The 18,029-nt window shown below is 45.2% G+C and overlaps 2 protein-coding genes across 6 annotated transcripts; one reads left to right on the top strand and one right to left on the bottom strand.

The window, feature by feature from the left end:
- The first annotated feature begins 3,212 nt into the window (after positions 1-3,212).
- On the top strand, positions 3,213-6,462 carry tbx16 (T-box transcription factor 16). Its single transcript, XM_041904240.2, has 9 exons — positions 3,213-3,411; positions 3,661-3,817; positions 3,943-4,045; positions 4,470-4,634; positions 4,769-4,915; positions 5,026-5,096; positions 5,213-5,301; positions 5,402-5,621; positions 5,730-6,462. Exons 1-9 carry the CDS (start codon positions 3,396-3,398, stop codon positions 6,163-6,165), a joined length of 1,404 nt encoding a protein of 467 aa, XP_041760174.1. The 5' UTR covers positions 3,213-3,395; the 3' UTR covers positions 6,166-6,462.
- A 3,136-nt stretch (positions 6,463-9,598) lies between these two features.
- Positions 9,599-15,323, bottom strand: klhl22 (kelch-like family member 22). Of its 5 annotated transcripts, none has more exons than XM_041836162.2 (8): positions 15,303-15,323; positions 13,932-14,229; positions 13,640-13,805; positions 13,239-13,550; positions 12,522-12,931; positions 11,743-11,935; positions 11,161-11,394; positions 9,599-11,047 (listed from the first exon to the last, which is right to left on the bottom strand). In XM_041836162.2, the coding sequence occupies exons 2-8, from the start codon at positions 14,150-14,152 to the stop codon at positions 10,718-10,720; spliced, it is 1,866 nt and encodes a 621-aa protein (XP_041692096.1). In that variant the 5' UTR covers positions 14,153-14,229; positions 15,303-15,323; the 3' UTR covers positions 9,599-10,717. The 5 variants fall into 5 exon arrangements, with proteins under 5 accessions (XP_041692096.1, XP_041692095.1, XP_041692092.1 ...); XM_041836161.2 differs by lacking the exon at positions 15,303-15,323 and adding an exon at positions 15,072-15,121; XM_041836158.1 differs by lacking the exon at positions 15,303-15,323 and adding an exon at positions 14,908-14,997.
- Positions 15,324-18,029: the final 2,706 nt, after the last annotated feature.

Genomic DNA, 18,029 nt, shown 5'->3' with positions numbered 1-18,029 from the left:
GGCTCTGGCTGATCCTGTCTGGCGGAAGGCTCTGGCTGCTCCTGTCTGGCGGAAGGCTCTGGCTGCTCCTGTCTGGCGGAAGGCTCTGGCTGCTCCTGTCTGGCGGAGAGCTCTAGCGGCTCCGGTCTGGCGGACGGCTCTGAAGGCTCATGGCAGACGGGCGGCTTTGCAGGCTCAGTACAGACGGGCAGTTCCTGCGGTGCTTGGCAGACGGACAGTTCAGACGGCGTTGGGCAGACGGGCAGTTCAGGCGCCGTTGGGCAGACGGGCAGTTCAGACGGCGTTGGGCAGACGGACAGTTCAGGCCCCGTTGGGCAGACGGCAGACTCTGGCCGTCTGAGGCGCATCGTAGGCCTGGTGCGTGGTGCCGGAACAGAAGGTACCGGGCTGAGGACACGCATCTCAGGGCTAGTGCGGGTAGAAGCAACAGGGCATGCTTGGCCCTGGGGACGCACCGTAGGCCTGATGCGTGGTGCCGGAACTGGAGGTACCGGGCTGAGGACACGCATCTCAGGGCTAGTGCGGGAAGCAGCAACAGGGCATGCTTGGCCCTGGGGACGCACCGTAGGCCTGATGCGTGGTGCCGGAACTGGAGGTACCGGGCTGAGGACACGCATCTCAGGGCTAGTGCGGGAGTCGGAACAGGGCATGCTGGACCCTGGGGACTCCCATACCGCCTAGTGCGGGGAGCCGGAACAGGGCATGCTGGACCCTGGGGACTCACCTCACGCCTAGTGCGGGAGAGCAGGAACAGGCCGGGCTGGGCTGGCGACGCGCACCGTATCCCTGGTGCGAGTGGCCGGAACAGGCCGGGCCGGGCTGGCGAGCGCACCGTATCCCTGGTGCGTGGAGTAGGAACAGGCCGGGCTGGGCTGGCGGCGCACCGTATCCCTGGTGCGTGGAGTAGGAACAGGCCGGGCTGAGCTGGCGACGCGCACCGTACACTCTGGTGCGTATGGCAGGAACAGGCCGAACCGGGCTGGCGACGCGCACCCACACTTAGTGCGAGGGACCGGAACAGGCCGTACCGGCACGGGAACACACACTACTGGCTGCACCTCGGGACTAGGAACGGGCCGGACCGAACTGGTTACACACCCCAGTACCTCACGCCGTGCCTCAACACCTTCCTTCCCTGCTTTACCCAGTAGCCCCCCTTGACCTGGTAGCCCACTGAATCCGTCCCTTCTCTGCCTCCGTCAGCCCCCCTTAACCTGGCAGCCCTCTGACTCTGCCTTGTGGCAGCCTCCTGCTGCTCCGTCGCCCAAGCCATGTGCCCCCCCCCCAAAAATGTCTTGGGGTTGCCTCTCTTCCACGGGCTTCCAGCCTCGCCTTCGCGCTGCCTCCTCGTACCACCTCCTCTCGGCTTTGGCTGCCTCCAGCTCTTCACGAGGGCGGTGATATTCCTCCGGTTGTGCCCAAGGACCCTTTCCAGCCCGAATCTCCTCCCATGTCCAAAAATCCTTAGGAGGCGTCCATAACTCCTGTGTCCAGACCCTTTGCTCCTGGACGCGCTGCTTGGTCCTTTTGTGGTGGGTTATTCTGTCACGATCGTCTGAAGGAGCGGACCAATGCGCAGCGTTGTGAGTGAACATGATGACTTTATTATTAAAGCAACCACGAAAAAACAACAAAAGACGATACGTGAAGTTCTCTATGACACCGACTGAACATAGCACAAGGAAACAATAACCCACCAAACAAAGGAGAAAACACACAGAATATATATGGCTCCCAATCAGAGATAACGAGCCGACAGCTGACACTCGTTACCTCCGATTGGGAGTCATAGACCAATCACCACTAGACACAAACAAAATGAAACTCACCCATCCCCAACACCACCAAATGACATACACCCAAACAAATGAAAATGAACAACCCTGGCTCAAATATCAAAGTCCATGGAGCCAGAGTGTCACAACAGGACTGATGGTTGCTGATAATGGGCCTCTGTACGCCTATGTAGATATTCCATTACAAATCAGCCGTTTCCAGCTACAATAGAAATTTACAACATTAACAATGTCTACACTGTATTTCTGATCAATTTGATGATATTTTAATGGAATTTTTTTTTGCTTTTCTTTCGAAAACAAGGACATTTCTAAGTGACCCCAAACTTTTGAACGGTAGTGTATATTACTGGAAACTTTCAAAGTTTATCAGTAAACTAACACATTTTGGTATCTTTCAAGACATCTAGTGGCCTTTTTGGGTACTTCTGATTATCACATTTACATTTTACATTTACATCATTTAGCAGACGCTCTTATCCAGAGGTGTCACAGGTGTCTAATTATCTCTGGCCCTCTGTGCGTAATGTAAAACATTATCCCAACTTAGTAAATACCATTGGTGTTTAATATGAGGGTTTCAGCATGAAATATCATTTTATATTATTGTTTACTATGTCAATATGTGTTTGTTGTCAATGATTTGCCGTCAAACTGGTGGCGGTTGTGAAAACATTTATAGTTGGAAGAGTTGCAGAGTTCATTGCACATAAAATATTGCTTTTTTAATTATTAGGCTATTTTCTCTTGAACCATATGGTCTATCTACAAGAGACTGATGGACAATATGGACACAGATATAATAAATGAATACTATATATGAATACATTTTCTAAAAAAGTTATTCAAGTATAAACTACCAAAGTTACGATAGATTGCCATAGATTTTCTGTTAATTACCAAAATAAATGGTAAATTATCAGTAGCTTTACAACCCTAATTGTGACTCAAATGTTCTATTTTGTGAGGGTTGATCTCATTTGAAATGGATCAATTCCCTGAACTTGTATTAGCTATGTCAAATTAATTATAATGGCTTTTTTACCACATTGCATGAGGACACTAAATGGACTTTCTGTGTGTGATTACGTCTGTGTGAATGATATCTACACAGATTTTGGTGCCGCTGCAGGCCCCGTTCTCCAGTGGGGAAGCCCGTCCATATTTGTTTAAAAGTCTCTTAGCAGTTAATAAAGATGCATTTCCTCCGTCCCCCTTCCTGTGGGGACGGTATCAAGGCCCTGTTAAGTCCCTTTGATTTCCACAACCCTCCAATCACAGTGGGACATTGACTCATCATTGTGCCACTTCAAAGCCTGGGAATGGCTCTCTCTTCTGGCCACTCCCACCCCTGGGATCCCCTTAAAAGTCAGGGACACCTTGTCCTCCAGTTGAACAGTTCTAGAGTGCCCGAAGTGATTGCTGTTAGAACACTATTGCATCTACCACCCCTCAATGTATGCTTCCGGCACCAGTGGAATATACTGAAAGCTCAAGACAGATGTGCAGCACCAAGGAGGGACTGTGAACTACTTTGGATAGCACTGATACATTATATTTTTGGTGCACCTCTTCTTGTTGCATCAACTTGTCTAAAGAATGCAGTCCATCAGAGGTGAGTGTTGGTCCTCAAGCTCCTTTTTGTCATCAAACCTCCCTTGGATTCCCAATGGACATCACACATTCAAATCATAAGCTCTCAATGTCTATATCAATAGTTTGGGTTGTATCCTTAGTCCACTCTGTGTATGTGAAATTTTCCTCTTTACCCCGGCCTATTTAGTTCTCATCTTGGTCGGCTAGTCATCCATCAGTTTTGGTTTATGACTGTGTCTTAATGATGGTTTCCACATCTACATCCTAGACATGAAGTCCAACTTTATTGCTCCACCCTCGTCCTCTATTCCCGGTGGTCCCGATGCCTATCACCAAGGCAACATCAGGATGACTCTGGAGGACCCAGAACTCTGGAAGTCTTTCCATGAAATTGGAACAGAGATGATTATCACTAAACCGGGCAGGTAAGATAACCACAACTTCCAATTCTATCTGCCATGATCAATTACAATGTACTTGATCGAAAATGCTTCAAGAAATATAATTTTTTGTGGACTGTCATGATAATGATTATCCTTGTATTTTACAGGAGAATGTTTCCACACTGTAAAATCAACCTTTCTGGGCTGATGCCTTGTTCCAAGTACATCTTGTTGGTTGACATGGTTCCTGTGGATGGTTTCAGGTATAAGGTAAGAAGCTTTTGCATGTTTGCACTTTAATACATATCCATTGTCTTTCATGAGCAAAATAATGAAATTTTACATTTAGCTATGACACATCCCTGGCTTGTATAAAACAATCTTGACATAAGCAAACATTAGCGATAGCTTTTCTCCAATGGCCAGCATCTCCAGACGAGACCCAGCTCCACTCCACCCTCTGCTCATCACCCCTCTGACATTGGACATCAAAGGGCATTATCTCTTCCTGTTGTTCTATCCCCTGCTGTTTGCCCACTGTATTACTCCCACTCTCTGTGGGTGGTGCAAGCCAAACTATCTCTCTTTTAGCCTCCTAAAGTTAGGCAGGGAGCCTCTGAAAATCACCTCACCCCCCTTGTATGACAGATAAACTTTATTCATGTATTTACTCAATTTCTCGGTCTCCTTCCAGTGGAATAAAGAGAAATGGGAAGTGGCTGGGAAGGCGGAGCCACAGCCCCCTTGTCGGACGTACCTGCATCCAGACTCTCCAGCCCCTGGGAGCCACTGGATGAAACAGACCGTCTCCTTCCTCAAGCTCAAGCTTACCAACAACACTCTGGACCAGCATGGCCATGTAAGAAGGCATTGTCAAGCTCTGTAATAATAGATATAGACTTCTTCTATAGAGCGTTGGAAAATGATTTTACTTTGATGACATTAACTGTTGTTCCAGTGACTAAGCTAAGTGTGCATCTCTATCCCTTTCAGATCATTTTGCACTCCATGCATCGCTACCACCCGCGCTTCCACATTGTCCAGGCAGACGACATGTACAGTGTACGCTGGAGTGTCTTCCAGACCTTTACCTTCCCTGAGACCTCCTTCACCTCCGTCACTGCTTACCAGAACACTAAGGTCAGTCTCACTGCAGTCACTGGCACAGCAGGGCACTACCCTTTTATTTACCCAAGCAAGCATCTGGTAACAAGTCCCTAGGTGTTTAAACCAAATATTTTCTCCCCTAGATAACCAAGCTGAAGATTGACCACAACCCATTTGCAAAAGGCTTTCGAGACGAAGGAACTAATACAAAAAGGTATATAGAATTGTTATTATAACTACTTTTCTATTTCACTCTATTTATTTTATATTTTATGCTTGTCTTGAATATAAGTGTACTAATGATCGGTTCTATTATCTTTCCCACTGCAGGCGTGCTAACAGAAACCCAGCCTGCCCAGAGAAGAAAGCAAAGAAAATTGATTGTCTAAGCAGAGAGTCAGATGAGGACAGCCCTCCTGGTATTGGCTTTCACCACTTGGTGACCAAACTACTCATCCCTTCGTGTAGAGATTGTTATTCTCTGAGCTTAGTGGGTCTGATGTCATGTCTGTTTTTCAGACTTCCGCAGGTCATCATATGAGGGATACGAAGGAGAGCAGGCAGAACTCCCTAAAACCAAAGAGGAGGAAGTGGTGAAAGAGGAGGGCTACTCCCCCTGGGGGCCTGAGAGGGAGCATGGCCACCACGTCCGGACAGACTCACCCCCTGGACCTGACACCAGGGAAATGTACAATGCAGAGCAGCTAGTACCAGCCCCAGCTTCATACCAGCCTTACAGGTAGGCACCACAGCATACTGTCTGTCATGTTCATTATGCTGTATATCTCACTGCCACATTGTCATCAAAGCAGATAACACTGACCACCACCCTGCCTTCTCTCCTCAGGTTCCATGAATACGGGAAGTCTCCATCTCCCTCCTCCAGCATAGGCAGCAGCAATGGGGGTTCTGGACGGGCCAGCTTTGAGTCCAGAGTCCCTGATGTAGCCACAGTCCCAGAGCATGAAGCCTCCAAGCCCTCTACCCATGAGATTGGACCATCTCCCTGTGGACCCCAACCCCCGGCAGGACATCCCCAGGACTACACAGCGGTGCTCAACATGGCCCAGGCAGGCAAGCCAGGGGTCCTCAGCCACCACATCTACACCCCTTACAGCGCCGAGCAGACCCTGGGCCAGTGGAGCGGCCCCAGCCCTGTCCAGTACCCTCCCCCTCACCACCTGCCTGCTGACTACAGTACCCCGGCTGTTCACCATGGATATCACCATGGCAATGTGGCTGAGTGGAGCCAGTACCCACTCTTCTCCTACTCGTGCTGGTGAAACAATTTCCTCACAGTTTCTCCCAAAAGAGAAGGACTGCAGTCTCACAAGTGACTCAGCGAGACCTCATAAATGCTACTATGCCGTCATACCTGTGTTTCCTCTGTCCCAAGTCCAGCATCACACCCTGCTGACTGCTGATCCAGAGCTCACGGCCATGCTACTGTATGCTGGGGCTGAAAGTGAAGCACCTGGGTCAGGAGAAACGCCAACCAGCAGAGAGGATACCGGAGTGGAACAGAGACAATATGCTTCAGAATGACCGCCAGAGTAGTGGTGTGGACTGGTCTGATATCACAGCTGGCTTTAGGCCTAAGGCCTGAAAAATGTATGCGTTCCTCCCAATGAGATGTGTGTGTTTATTGCTGAATTGTCTATTTATTTAGTGTTTGGATTTAGTTTCTCCCTGGTAAATATTTTTGTAAAAAATATAAAATGTTTGTGTGTAATAAATTGCTTTACTGATATGTTAATGTGATCTGTATGGAATTAAAGAATCAATAAGTTATAACTGTTTTTCACTGTTTTCTTCAAAGCTAACAAAGCATTAATTTACTTGGGGCCTGGCACATTGTAGTGCATGACACTATAGCAGTCAATGCACCTTTTAAAGGCATTTTCCCCAACGTTTGTGGAGATCGCATTTATGGTAAACTCTGCGCATGTCGGCTCAAGCGTAAATTACCTTTAAAAAAGTATGTTATAGTGAGCTGCGCTATAACGCGCCTTCAATTGAATCTGGGCCTAGATCAATTTCTCTTCTTGGGATATTAGGGTGGAAGACAAATAGTTTCCACTGGCTGTTTTCTTTGAGTTCAGTCCTCTCGGAATGTATTATTGCCGTCAGATTTTGAGGTAAAAATGTGTGACCTAATGCAAGTCCAGGTTGATAGGATGTAGAATTAAGGATGGTACATTCATTTTATCCACACTTCATAACCTTGTTCACCTCATTACTCATGTACTCATTACAACACATCTGTGTCTTTGCACTTTTGAAAACCCCATAGCAACACATCCTACATTAGTGTTTGTTTGTATTTTCCCTTTGTTGACCTAACGAGGACCACACTCCGGTTTCCTTTGGCTCAGCATGCATTAAAGACCCTGCACTATTGTGCCTCTGGCCAGGGGAGTGACTTTACCTGCTGAGGTTTACCCACTTGCGTAATAAAACATGCCACGGTCATCTTTCTCCCTCTGAACGAGCGTTAAAGAGCATGAAAATGGGGGGCAGTTGGCTTCCTTTCACAGCAGCAAGCACAGCGCAGCCTGATGGCCCCTTTTCAACGGACGTCAGCTGCTAATGACTGCCGTAAAGTCAGGGAGGGAGGGTGGGAGTCGTCCTCCAGAGGACAATGCTGCCAAGGGCTTTTACTCAGCTCAATTCATTAGTAGGCTCTTTGTGACATTAGTGGGGCAAATCTTTGCCTCCCTTTGTCCCACCCTCCTCTCCTGATGAATATTCACTCCACCCAGCTGATGCATGCATGATGCACACGTTGTTTACCCTATCTGACAGTGTTGGTGTCGGGAGGAGAATGGAGGACGTCTTGTATAAAGAAGGTCCAATTTAACTTTAGAATTGATCTCCCATCTCAGTGAGTCATGTCACAGGAGACAGTCATCCCAGTCATTACTGATTATTTGATGTGGGGGAAATATGGTGGCAGAGAGGCTCACTGTAATGAAATTAAAATATCCTGGACAGTCATAGATTTCTGGGGCCTCAGCTCTCAAATGAGATCCAATCCAAGTGAGAGCACTTAGGAACGAATTGCAACATTATTTTATCTATTCTCTGGTCTAGTAGAAATATGCCAGGAGCATATTCCATTCCTCATCTTTTATTCAAGAGTTGACGCTGAGTCAGCAGACTGTTGGTACTTGAGGGTGGGAAATAGTTAGGGCTATGGCCTGACTGAGGACAATACAGGAAGGAGAGCAACTTTTTTTTTTAACTCCCCCAATATCCTGTGTTTTTGTAGAGACAGGGCTATCAGAAGTCCCACAGACATAAGTACCGGTATTCACCGCTACTGGAATTAGAAACAAATACTGATTTAAGAACACCTATACAATATAATAAAATTGATTTAATATGATGAAAATGAACTTGGGTGCCAAAATACACTGTTTTTTGTGTGAAAAAAACAGAGTTCATAGGGAGTGAAAAATAGAAAACAAAGTGACCTAATGTTGCATAACTGTGACCCAAATCTCCACAAGAAATTACTCCCCATGTGTTCTCATTTTACAATAAATATCAGAGTAGCAAGCAACATCTGTGAAGTTAAGAACTGATAGGGCATTTGTCTTATTGGACTATAATCTAAGCACTGTGGTCATTTCTACAGCGAAACAGAACACATGCCCTGGGCTGTATAGTTGTCTGAGTCAATCAGAGGACAGGCTGATGTTTGTGTTGACAGATAGGTCATATTGAGGAGCATGCATGGACGTAAACTAACTGGGTTGAGGAGTGTGATGTTCTGGGGGTTGGACTCAGGCCCGGCCCACTCCCTCCCCTGACAGATGTCAAATTGTCAGCAGGACCCTTTTCAAGTGCAGAGCTGCGTCCCCAGGTCTGTCCCAACCTTCCTCTTTCATCACCAGCCTAATGACTTATTACGCTGGCTGGCTCTCCATCAACACTGAGACAGGCCCTGCAGTAGGACAGGACAGGGCTCAGAGCACAAACACTTCTCTTATGTAACAACCCCCAAGACACACATCCAACATTCCACTTTGCATAAACTCTTCAAGACAGCATCACTGGGCAATTTAAGCATTTTAATAGCTCTGATAATGCACAAGCAAAGGGCTCTAAATCGACCTTCACTCTAAAGTGTGTAAAGGCCTAAGCTCTCTCTGACAATGCCAAATACGTGACATATGTCTTCATTATTCCCCAGGTGGCCAGTGGTGTCAGAATGAATAGATTGCTGTTTATGGACACCATGAAAACGTAGCAGGTTGTGCTAGCTGAGCTGGATGTCCAAAACAAGAGGGCGCATCAGCAGACCAAACGACACAGCGGGGACTGGCACGACAGTGTGAAATAAAGAGGGGGGCACTGACTGGGGGATGATGGGGGTTTGCAGATGCAGATGAAACAGCCTTGGAGAGGAAAGCAGCAGTCAAGCTTCATAAAGTCAATGGGCTATAGGACCAAATGGAGAGGAACTAGCAGAGACTGGGCAGGATAAAGGGCATAAGGCAACAACAACCACCATGAGAGGACAGACAACCACTCAGGCCTGGTCAATACCATGTAAATCTCAGTATATAGAGGAATTAAATTGGGCATAAAGGGAATTGCAAATAAATAAATGATTACTACTACATGAATTAGTAGTAATTATTCACTAAATCATTCTCTACAATTATTTGTTGCTCTGTAAAAAGTCACATATATAGGCAAACAGCTGTCTTGGGGTTTAGAATATTATCTTGTTTTTATTACTGAGATGCAGGGCAAAATATTCTGAATGATTTCATGTGTACCAACTGTAGTATGATCACGTTTACTACATCTTTATTCAAATCCACTGACAACAATTAGTGACTTTTCTTTCATCAACAACAATTTGATAAACTGTGATAGAAGAGGCCCATTTCTAACCAAACAAGAAACCCTTTCTTAGGTGTAACAGAGAAAACAAGGCACAGTGTGGAAATAAGACAAATTAATCATTATTAATTTAAAGTGCATGATGAGTTATTGCCTTTCTCATGATATCATAGTAATAACCAGTGGTTATAAGGGCCAACATTGGAACATAAACCATGAATCAGGCTCAACAGAACAAGACAAACAGTTTCAGTTTCCAAGCTGGCAAATTAATGGCCTGTTTCCTTCACAAGTGCAACATTAAACAACTGAAATATTATACATGTAATGATACTGTAAAAGGAAGGTTATTATTTGGTCTAAAATGTCAAACTAAATAACATGAGATTATAGATTTTGTTAACCGAGATCACTTTCGAGTACTCCTCCTCATCAAATTATTGCATAGTCAATGAATACCCTTGTGCCTCATTTGAACTGGGTGTAATGTTAAGTTGAAGAGCTGTGAAACATATGATTTTGTGGAGGAAGTGTTCACAATAGGATCCTTCTTTCTTCTCCTCTCTGCATACAGTAAAGGGGAACACCAGTGATAGACCAAAGTGGTAAAGTCACCTTAATCTGTCAATCTGGCACACATACGCAGTAACGTCTTCAGGTCAAAGTGAGGGCAAGCTGCAAGGACGGGAGAAGGCCTCCAGAAGTACTGATGTTGGAGCAACAACACAAGAGAAAGAGGCAAAAGGCCTTGGTTTACACTTTGCTTCAGAGGCACTCAGTGTGGTCAACATGCAGGTAGAGACTACCCTCCCATCACCACTGTATCAAACAAGCTAGGGAAATACCACAAGGATTCCTTCACCCTTGCATGCAAAATAAAAGATTCAGCAAATAACAGATTCCCCTCAGATTCAGCTCAACGCCACCTCTGAACACCTCTCTAGTCTCCTCCTCCACAGTCAGGACCACGTCAGTCAGTCAGTCCTCAGAGTTGTCCAAATCCACGTCCTCCCAAGATGCCTTGGTGCGCTGCTCCCAGTTCTTGGCCTGACCAATCACAGCACGGGAGAGGAGCACCACGCAGGCTGCCAGGCCGGAGATGCGCTCCTCGAATGCTGTCCCACTCTCCCAGAGGTCTGCCTCTGTGTTATACACGTGGACGTATTTCATACGGTTGCCCTTGTCGTGAGAGCGCCCACCTAGTATGTAGATCAGGCTGCCGAGTACTGCCACACCGGGCTCCCCATGACCAGCTGGTAGAGGACTCATCTCAGACCAAGAGTTAGCTGCTGGGCTGTAGCACGCCACCTGGAAAAGAGGCCAGTAACTTAGTACTTTACATCTTACACCTCAAGCCTTTGTTGCATTACAAACTGTTGCTCAGTCACTTTGAATATCATTGGTAAGTGGCGGTACGGTACCTTGAGAACATCTCGGCGGTACCCGCGCTCATCATTGCTGCCACCAATGACATAGACTCGTCCATTGACCGCAGCCATGCCATGCCATGCCCGCTCCACCGGTCCCTCTGCACACGCTGCCCACTGGTTGTGCTGGGGGTCATAACAGTATGTCTCCCTCAGGTATGCTATTCCCCGCCGCCCACAAGTGACGTACATCTTGCCATCCAAGACTGCTCCGGCGTGTGCATACACCTAGAGGGAAGTCTAGACTAGTATTCAGGGACAGGATCGGCACAACATCAAAAATCAGGACAATGGCCACCGGAATATCAAGAACAGCTGATTCAGGGAGGAAATCCATATTTATTTGATTATTCTAACAAATGGTGAACTGGTCCTACTTGTTGTTTATGTTGTTGTTTATCTCAAGGGAAGGTTCCTCAGAAATCCCTTCTCCCTCCATACTTTGATAGACACTGACAAACAGATATCAGTGAATATCTAACACCCTCTTGTGGACAATGTGAGTACATACTTAAGAGAGGTTTTGATCTTTGGCATTATTATGTCTTTATGACATGATCGATCGTGTGATCCTACCTCTCTCCTGAGGGCTGCCACATATTCCCAGGTGTTGGTGTGTGGGTCGTAGCGCTCTACACACTCCAGTTCAATGCTGTAGTCGCGTCCCCCAATAGCGTAGATGTGTCCGTCCAGCACACAGACACAGTGGTCTGCATGCTGCTGCTGCAGGGGCTTGATAGAGCTCCAGATGTTGTGGCGAGGGTCATATCTGTGAAGAGGAGACTGAGTGCTTGAGATCAAATATCACGATTTTTCATTAGTTAATGGCAAATGTCAAAAAGAGGACATGCTAATTAACTGGCAAGTACAGTGATATTTAGAAAGTTATTTTTTTGTGGGATATTTGTCATGCAAAATGATTGCAAAGATGTCAACTGCAGTGATTTCAATCCAAAGAAAAACAAGACTTCTCTGTCTGTTCAAGGAGAAATTAAGTCAGCAGTAAACAGATTTTTGGAGCAAATTAGAGTTCAAATTCAATTACATGGGAACTCAACCAGATGGAGCAACACAACAACTTTTCAGTCAGATGACATTTTGAGCTGACACCAGTCAGTTTTTATACATGTAGCCTACTCTTTTATGATAGGAATACATAGTCCTGATTTACAACTTGTTTCATGTCCATTTTCTTTAGTTTCACGTCTATACAGTGGCTTCTTTCATTGTCAGACACCGCATTCTGCTCTGTATGGTAGATAGTTAAGAGAACCATACAGTAGATCATGACAGCAGGCCTAATGATCAGATCAATACTCTGTTAGAGTGGGTCTGTCTATGCTATTGGGTCTCACCTCCAGCAGCGAGTCTCTGCACGAAAGCCGCTGGTGTTTTTGTCTCCCCCAATCAGATAGACAAAGTTGTTCAGCACGGCGATACCTTGGTTGGACATGCGGGGGGCCTGAGCAGCCGCGAGTGTCCTCCACTCACCCCAGCTAGGGTGATAAACCTGGAACAATTCTTCGCTCTCAGTCAGTGAGCTAGAGGATAACATACCCCCGAAGCCAAGGATGCAGTTGAAGTTGGAACGGGGCTGGGTGAGGGGGCCCTGAAGGATGGGCTGCCAAAGCTCCTGCTCGTGGTAATGCAGTGCAGCTGCCACAAAGTCCTTCAGCGGACACTGATTCAGCCGCCCAAACAGTCTCTGCAACACCTGTTTGTCCATGAGGCAGAAACGCACTGCCTCCAGCATCCTCAGATTGTCCTGTGAGAGAGAGAGAGGGAGAATGAGTAATGGTGCTGAACAGTCTGTTCCACACATCCCTACACAAAGGCCCAACTGAGTTTGTTCATCTCTGATATCAAGGTGCCATTCACCAGCCATGTATCTATACAAGCCTGGTGGTCAAACGTGACACAGCTTTCAAAGTTATTGAATTTTCATGTAATACAAAATGGCCAGTGGAGGGTATGCATTATTTTACTGCTTCTGATGTACGGCAGTATCAAGACCACGGGCAAACAGCCTCCAATGTCTCAAAGAGAGTGGCTGACTAACCGGCTGGCCTTACCTGGAGGGACACCTGGTCTGTCTCCACCTGCTCTGGGCTGTAGTGGTAGTGCAAAGCTGCCTCGTACACCTCGTTCTCTGAGCTGACCTCCAGCTCGTCACTGCTCAGCACACTGAGGACCTTCTCTGGGGGAAGCTGGCGGTACACCTCTGTGCGAGAGAACGTCTGAATGTTCGTCAGGATGTAGGAGTGCACCTTGGCCCCCAGCTGCTGCAGCCCATACACGTCAGCCAGCTTGTCAACTTCCAAGATGTTGCTGTCATCCAGCCAGGAAAAGAGGAAGTCACAGCAAAAGCCAATAACATCCTCAATCTACAAAAGATCAAATGCAAAGGTCAGCTGGGGGATACAGCCCAAGACATATGACTTTGATCCAAAGGACACATTAAAAAATAACATACCTGTACAAGAGTGGCAGCAACCAGGACCTCCTGCACGTTGTCCAGGTCTAGCTCAAGCTCCGATGTGTAGATGAAGTCCAGAAGTTTGGTCATGGCAGTGTAGGTCACCCCATGCACTGGAATCTCTGTCAGCTGTGTCTCTCTGAGCCCTCCAGCAAACATCCCTCTGGAGAAAACACAGGCAGGGTTAGGGGAGTAATAGCCTCTTCCCAAAGCGAGACTAGGGGAGAAATGACTAAAGTCTTTCAGATTTAAAGTAACGAAGGGGTAAGTGCCAGGCAGACAGGCCTACCTGAAGTAGTCACATGCGGCAGCCAGGAGGATGCGATGGGCTTGAATGGGCCTGCCCTCCACCAGGAGCACTACATCAAACAGGATGCCACCCTGCCTCAGGCCAAGCAGCCCATCCAACAGGCTGCGGGAATGGGCACAACTCCGATATGTCTGGCGGCCACATTGACCAGATGAGCCGGTGGGGCTCCCCATTTGGTTCAGCTCCCCATCCTCAGCCATTGCTGGTTATTCCTGGTCTCTCACATTAGGCACACTACTACTAGCTAATACTCACTCTTCCCATGACGTTTCACATGCTGATGTGGTTGGGTGAGATGAGACATGAAAGGGAAAAATAAACATGATCATGTAGCTACAGTTCTATGTATAACTAGCCAACTAAACTAGCTAGCTAACACCCCATGCACCCAACATCATGCTAGATACTTATTCCATTTATAATCATTTATTAGGCCTATCTGAAGATCTAGCAAGAAGAATAATGTAAATCACGAACTACATTGGTGGTAGTACCAGTGTGACAGACTACCAGGTTATTAGCTAGTTAGCTAGCTAGTGAATAACATTAGCTATAATTCCCTTCTTATGTGACTAACGTTAGCTAGATTGAATTCCTATGATATTCCTCTCCGATACCATCACGACACTTACATAAACATACATCACGTGACAAATGGTATAGCTACCTAAGGTCTAGCTATATACTGTATACTAGCTAGCTAGTTCATGAGTCATAGCTACACAAGCACGCTGGCTAGCTAGTAGCAGTATGCTCGAAACCCCGACCGTTCGAAACTAGCAGCAAGCTAGCTAGCTAACATGAACATAGATCTGCGATATCAGTCTTCTGAATTTGCAAGTCGGTTGGAGAATAGTTAAGTTGTTTTCACTTTCGATTGGTTGAAGCTAAAGCAATATTAACATTTGAACAATGTGGTTAAATAACTAGGGGGGAAAAACTATAAACAAAATACCTAGCTAGCCAGACGTGTTTACTGTTTCTTTCAGGTATTCATGCGCCCATTTCGTGTGAGGTCATTTCCGTCTACAATATTATTTCTGCGTGCACTAATGTTAGTGGATGATAAAGCATGAATTTATCTTAAATGTTTGTTTACAGAAATTATGCATAGCGTACCTATTGTGCTGGATTTCACAGTGATTCGTGCTAATGCTGTGAAAGAAACTGAGGTGGGGAGACTTTTATGTAATGGTGAGTAGGCTTGTCTGAAATGTAAATTAAGTGACACAATTTGTGATAGCCTCACTGAGGTATAAAAGAACGGATAGCCAACAGGAAATGTACTTGTAAGGATTTCAATGTGACAGATGCAGAATAAATGTAATGTATGCACATTCGTTTACTTACCAGAAGTGGACGCTCTTTCCTCAAACAATAGTCCTCACCATCAACCCTGTTCATGTCAATGGGTGTGTTCGAGCAGTAAGCCTAACTAAGCCTAGACGAAAATTGTCCGGGAGGTGCATCTGTGACAGCCGAAAGTCGGACACTAGTGGTTTTCCAACAGCAAATCTCAAATCAGCATGGCAGTATCAACATAGCTGCTATTGTTTATAAACGTTTTTCTGTATAAATGTCGAAATAAACTTTTCTATACCCCCATATCACACACTCACAAACTGAAAACATAATGTGTGTACAATTTATTGGTTAAAGATGATTTGTATACCCTGTAGCTTTAGAATCGCGGTAAAGTTGGTTCCTGTTTCAGTCACATCGTTCGCATGCGTCAAACAAAAACAAACAGCTCTTTTTGAATGGATCTTTTTGGTCAACATTGGGAACTGAATCGCATCTGTGAAAGAGACAATCATTTGGCTCTCTGATTTGCATACTGCTACTACTGCTTTAAAAAAAAACTCCAGACAACGATTATCTGTAGATAAGTTAGAAAAACTATATGTGAAGATGTTAATTCCTCACTGCAGGAACAATAGGTAGTGAGGAGAGTGCCTCATTCTGGTCCACGCAAATTTTGGCTATGTGTTTTTTGCAAGCAATCTAATTTCTTCAGGCAATTTTTTTTTTAAACTCACATTTCACCACCTGACATAAAGGTAGGCAAACTTTTAGGCTATACATTAGAAATGCTCTATTTTTCATGTTTTTTCATCCATTTCTATGCACTACTGAACGAAGAGCTGTTTGGGAGCCAAATGAACGGCTCTTTTAGGTGAACGGAGCCAAAAGATCTGGCTTATCGAAAAGACTTGGAATGCCCATCACTACAAAACACCCTAATGATTGGTTGACAAATAGTGCCTCCCATAATGCAGGTGATGGCTGCATGGTGCAGTTGGGGAGAAGCAACTGCAGCGACTTGAAGGTGACTTAATCAGAAACTGCATGACCTTTGATCACGTGATTTTTGTAAAGTTCATGCAGTCGATGCGTAGTCAGAAGTCTGACACATTTTTTTGTCCATAATGCAACACACTTTGAAAGGCGGTGACCAATGATGGTCAACGTCTTGACAAAAGTGATCCTCTCGAACGTGCCCAATGGCTCTATTTTAGACAGGGAATTTGAGAGATTCTACCCATTTACTGGAGAATTTCCACAGAAATGTTCACAGAATTATATGCTTTTTATGATCACATGATGGAAGTCTGTTGGAGTGAACTTCTGTGAATTTAACAAATGTTTTTGTTACCAAATGTAATTTAAAGAAAGAGAAAAATTGACGTTTAGCTAGATCATTTCCAGAGAAAGAACCTGTTGCTTACAGCAAATATGGTGGTACAGTTTTTCTGGACTGTAATCAACCTGGCAACTTTGTATGGAAAATGATATTCACATCCATGTTTTATTGTGTTATGAATACCAATGTTCCCAGCTCCCTCCATTGGATTCAAGCCAGAAGATACCATTTCTATTTCACATCTTCATGAGTCCAGACTATATCCCTTGAGATCTCATCAAGTTCCCGCAGAGCTAAAGGCTCTTTCTATATATGTCACATCATCAATCTCTCATGACAGATATGTTCTGTAATCTCCATTTACTGATCAATGTAACTGGAGAGAGATTTATTATGTTTTATTTTAGTGGTCAGTCAGTGGTCATGGTCAGTCAATGCAATGTTTATAATGATAATGATTAACAATATAGCCTATACACAATCTGAATTCATAAGTGCAATATCAATACTGCATGTATTATTCATACTGTATGTTGGATCGCACATATAAATAAAAAAGATCTTAGCAAACTGTTTAGATATTGTAGGTTGTTATAGCTTGATAATGAGAGCTCTGCACAAGCTCATACAGAGGTTTCCTAAGGCTGCTTGTCCTGTTGTATCAAGGCCTCTATTATTGCTTTGGTTTTACAATCTCATTCATCTTCTGGGGAAGCTTTCATTTGCATAAAGTTTACATTGTTTCCTGACATGTGAGACAGACATTTTTTCAACTGATTTGGCATGATCCATCATTTAGTTCTAGCCCTCAAACAAAGTCCTCATCTGGTACAGTGAGGTAAAAAAGTATTTGATCCCCTGCTGATTTTGTACGTTTGCCCACTGACAAAGAAATGATCAGTCTATAATTTTAATGGTAGGTTTATTTGAACAGTGAGAGAAAGAATAACAACAAAAAAATCCAGAAAAACCCATGTCAAAAATGTTATAAATTGATTTGCATTTTAATGAGGGAAATAAGTATTTGACCTCCTCTCAATCAAAAAGATTTCTGGCTCCCAGGTGTCTTTTATACAGGTAACGAGCTGAGATTAGGAGCATACTCTTAAAGGGAGTGCTCCTAATCTCAGCTTGTTACCTGTATAAAAGACACCTGTCCACAGAAGCAATCAATCAATCAGATTCCAAACTCTCCACCATGGCCAAGACCAAAGAGCTCTCGTTGGATGTCAGGGACAAGATTGTAGACCTACACAAGGCTGGAATGGGCTACAAGACCATCGCCAATCAGCTTGGTGAGAAGGTGACAACAGTTGGTGCGATTATTCGCAAATGGAAGAAACACAAAATAACTGTCAATCTCCCTCGGTCTGGGGCTCCATGCAAGATCTCACCTCGTGGAGTTGCAATGATCATGAGAACGGTGAGGAATC

This window comes from Coregonus clupeaformis, chromosome 18 (genome assembly GCF_020615455.1).
Source record: "Coregonus clupeaformis isolate EN_2021a chromosome 18, ASM2061545v1, whole genome shotgun sequence".
NCBI classification, from domain to species: Eukaryota; Metazoa; Chordata; class Actinopteri; order Salmoniformes; family Salmonidae; genus Coregonus; species Coregonus clupeaformis.
The sequence above is the reverse complement of the archived record's forward strand: the minus strand, read 5'-3'. Positions and strand labels throughout refer to the sequence as shown.

Bases quoted from the DNA above. Each gene is read 5' to 3' on its own strand.
- tbx16 (XM_041904240.2), top strand. The intron at 3,818-3,942 runs GTAAGATAACCA...TGTATTTTACAG, and splicing joins ATTATCACTAAACCGGGCAG to GAGAATGTTTCCACACTGTA. The intron at 5,622-5,729 runs GTAGGCACCACA...TTCTCTCCTCAG, and splicing joins GCTTCATACCAGCCTTACAG to GTTCCATGAATACGGGAAGT.
- klhl22 (XM_041836162.2), bottom strand. From the start codon at position 14,152: ATGGCTGAGGATGGGGAGCTGAACCAAATGGGGAGCCCCACCGGCTCA. The intron at 13,806-13,931 runs GTAGGCCTGTCT...TGTTTTCTCCAG, and splicing joins GCCGCATGTGACTACTTCAG to AGGGATGTTTGCTGGAGGGC. The intron at 12,932-13,238 runs GTAAGGCCAGCC...TCTCTCTCACAG, and splicing joins CAGACCAGGTGTCCCTCCAG to GACAATCTGAGGATGCTGGA.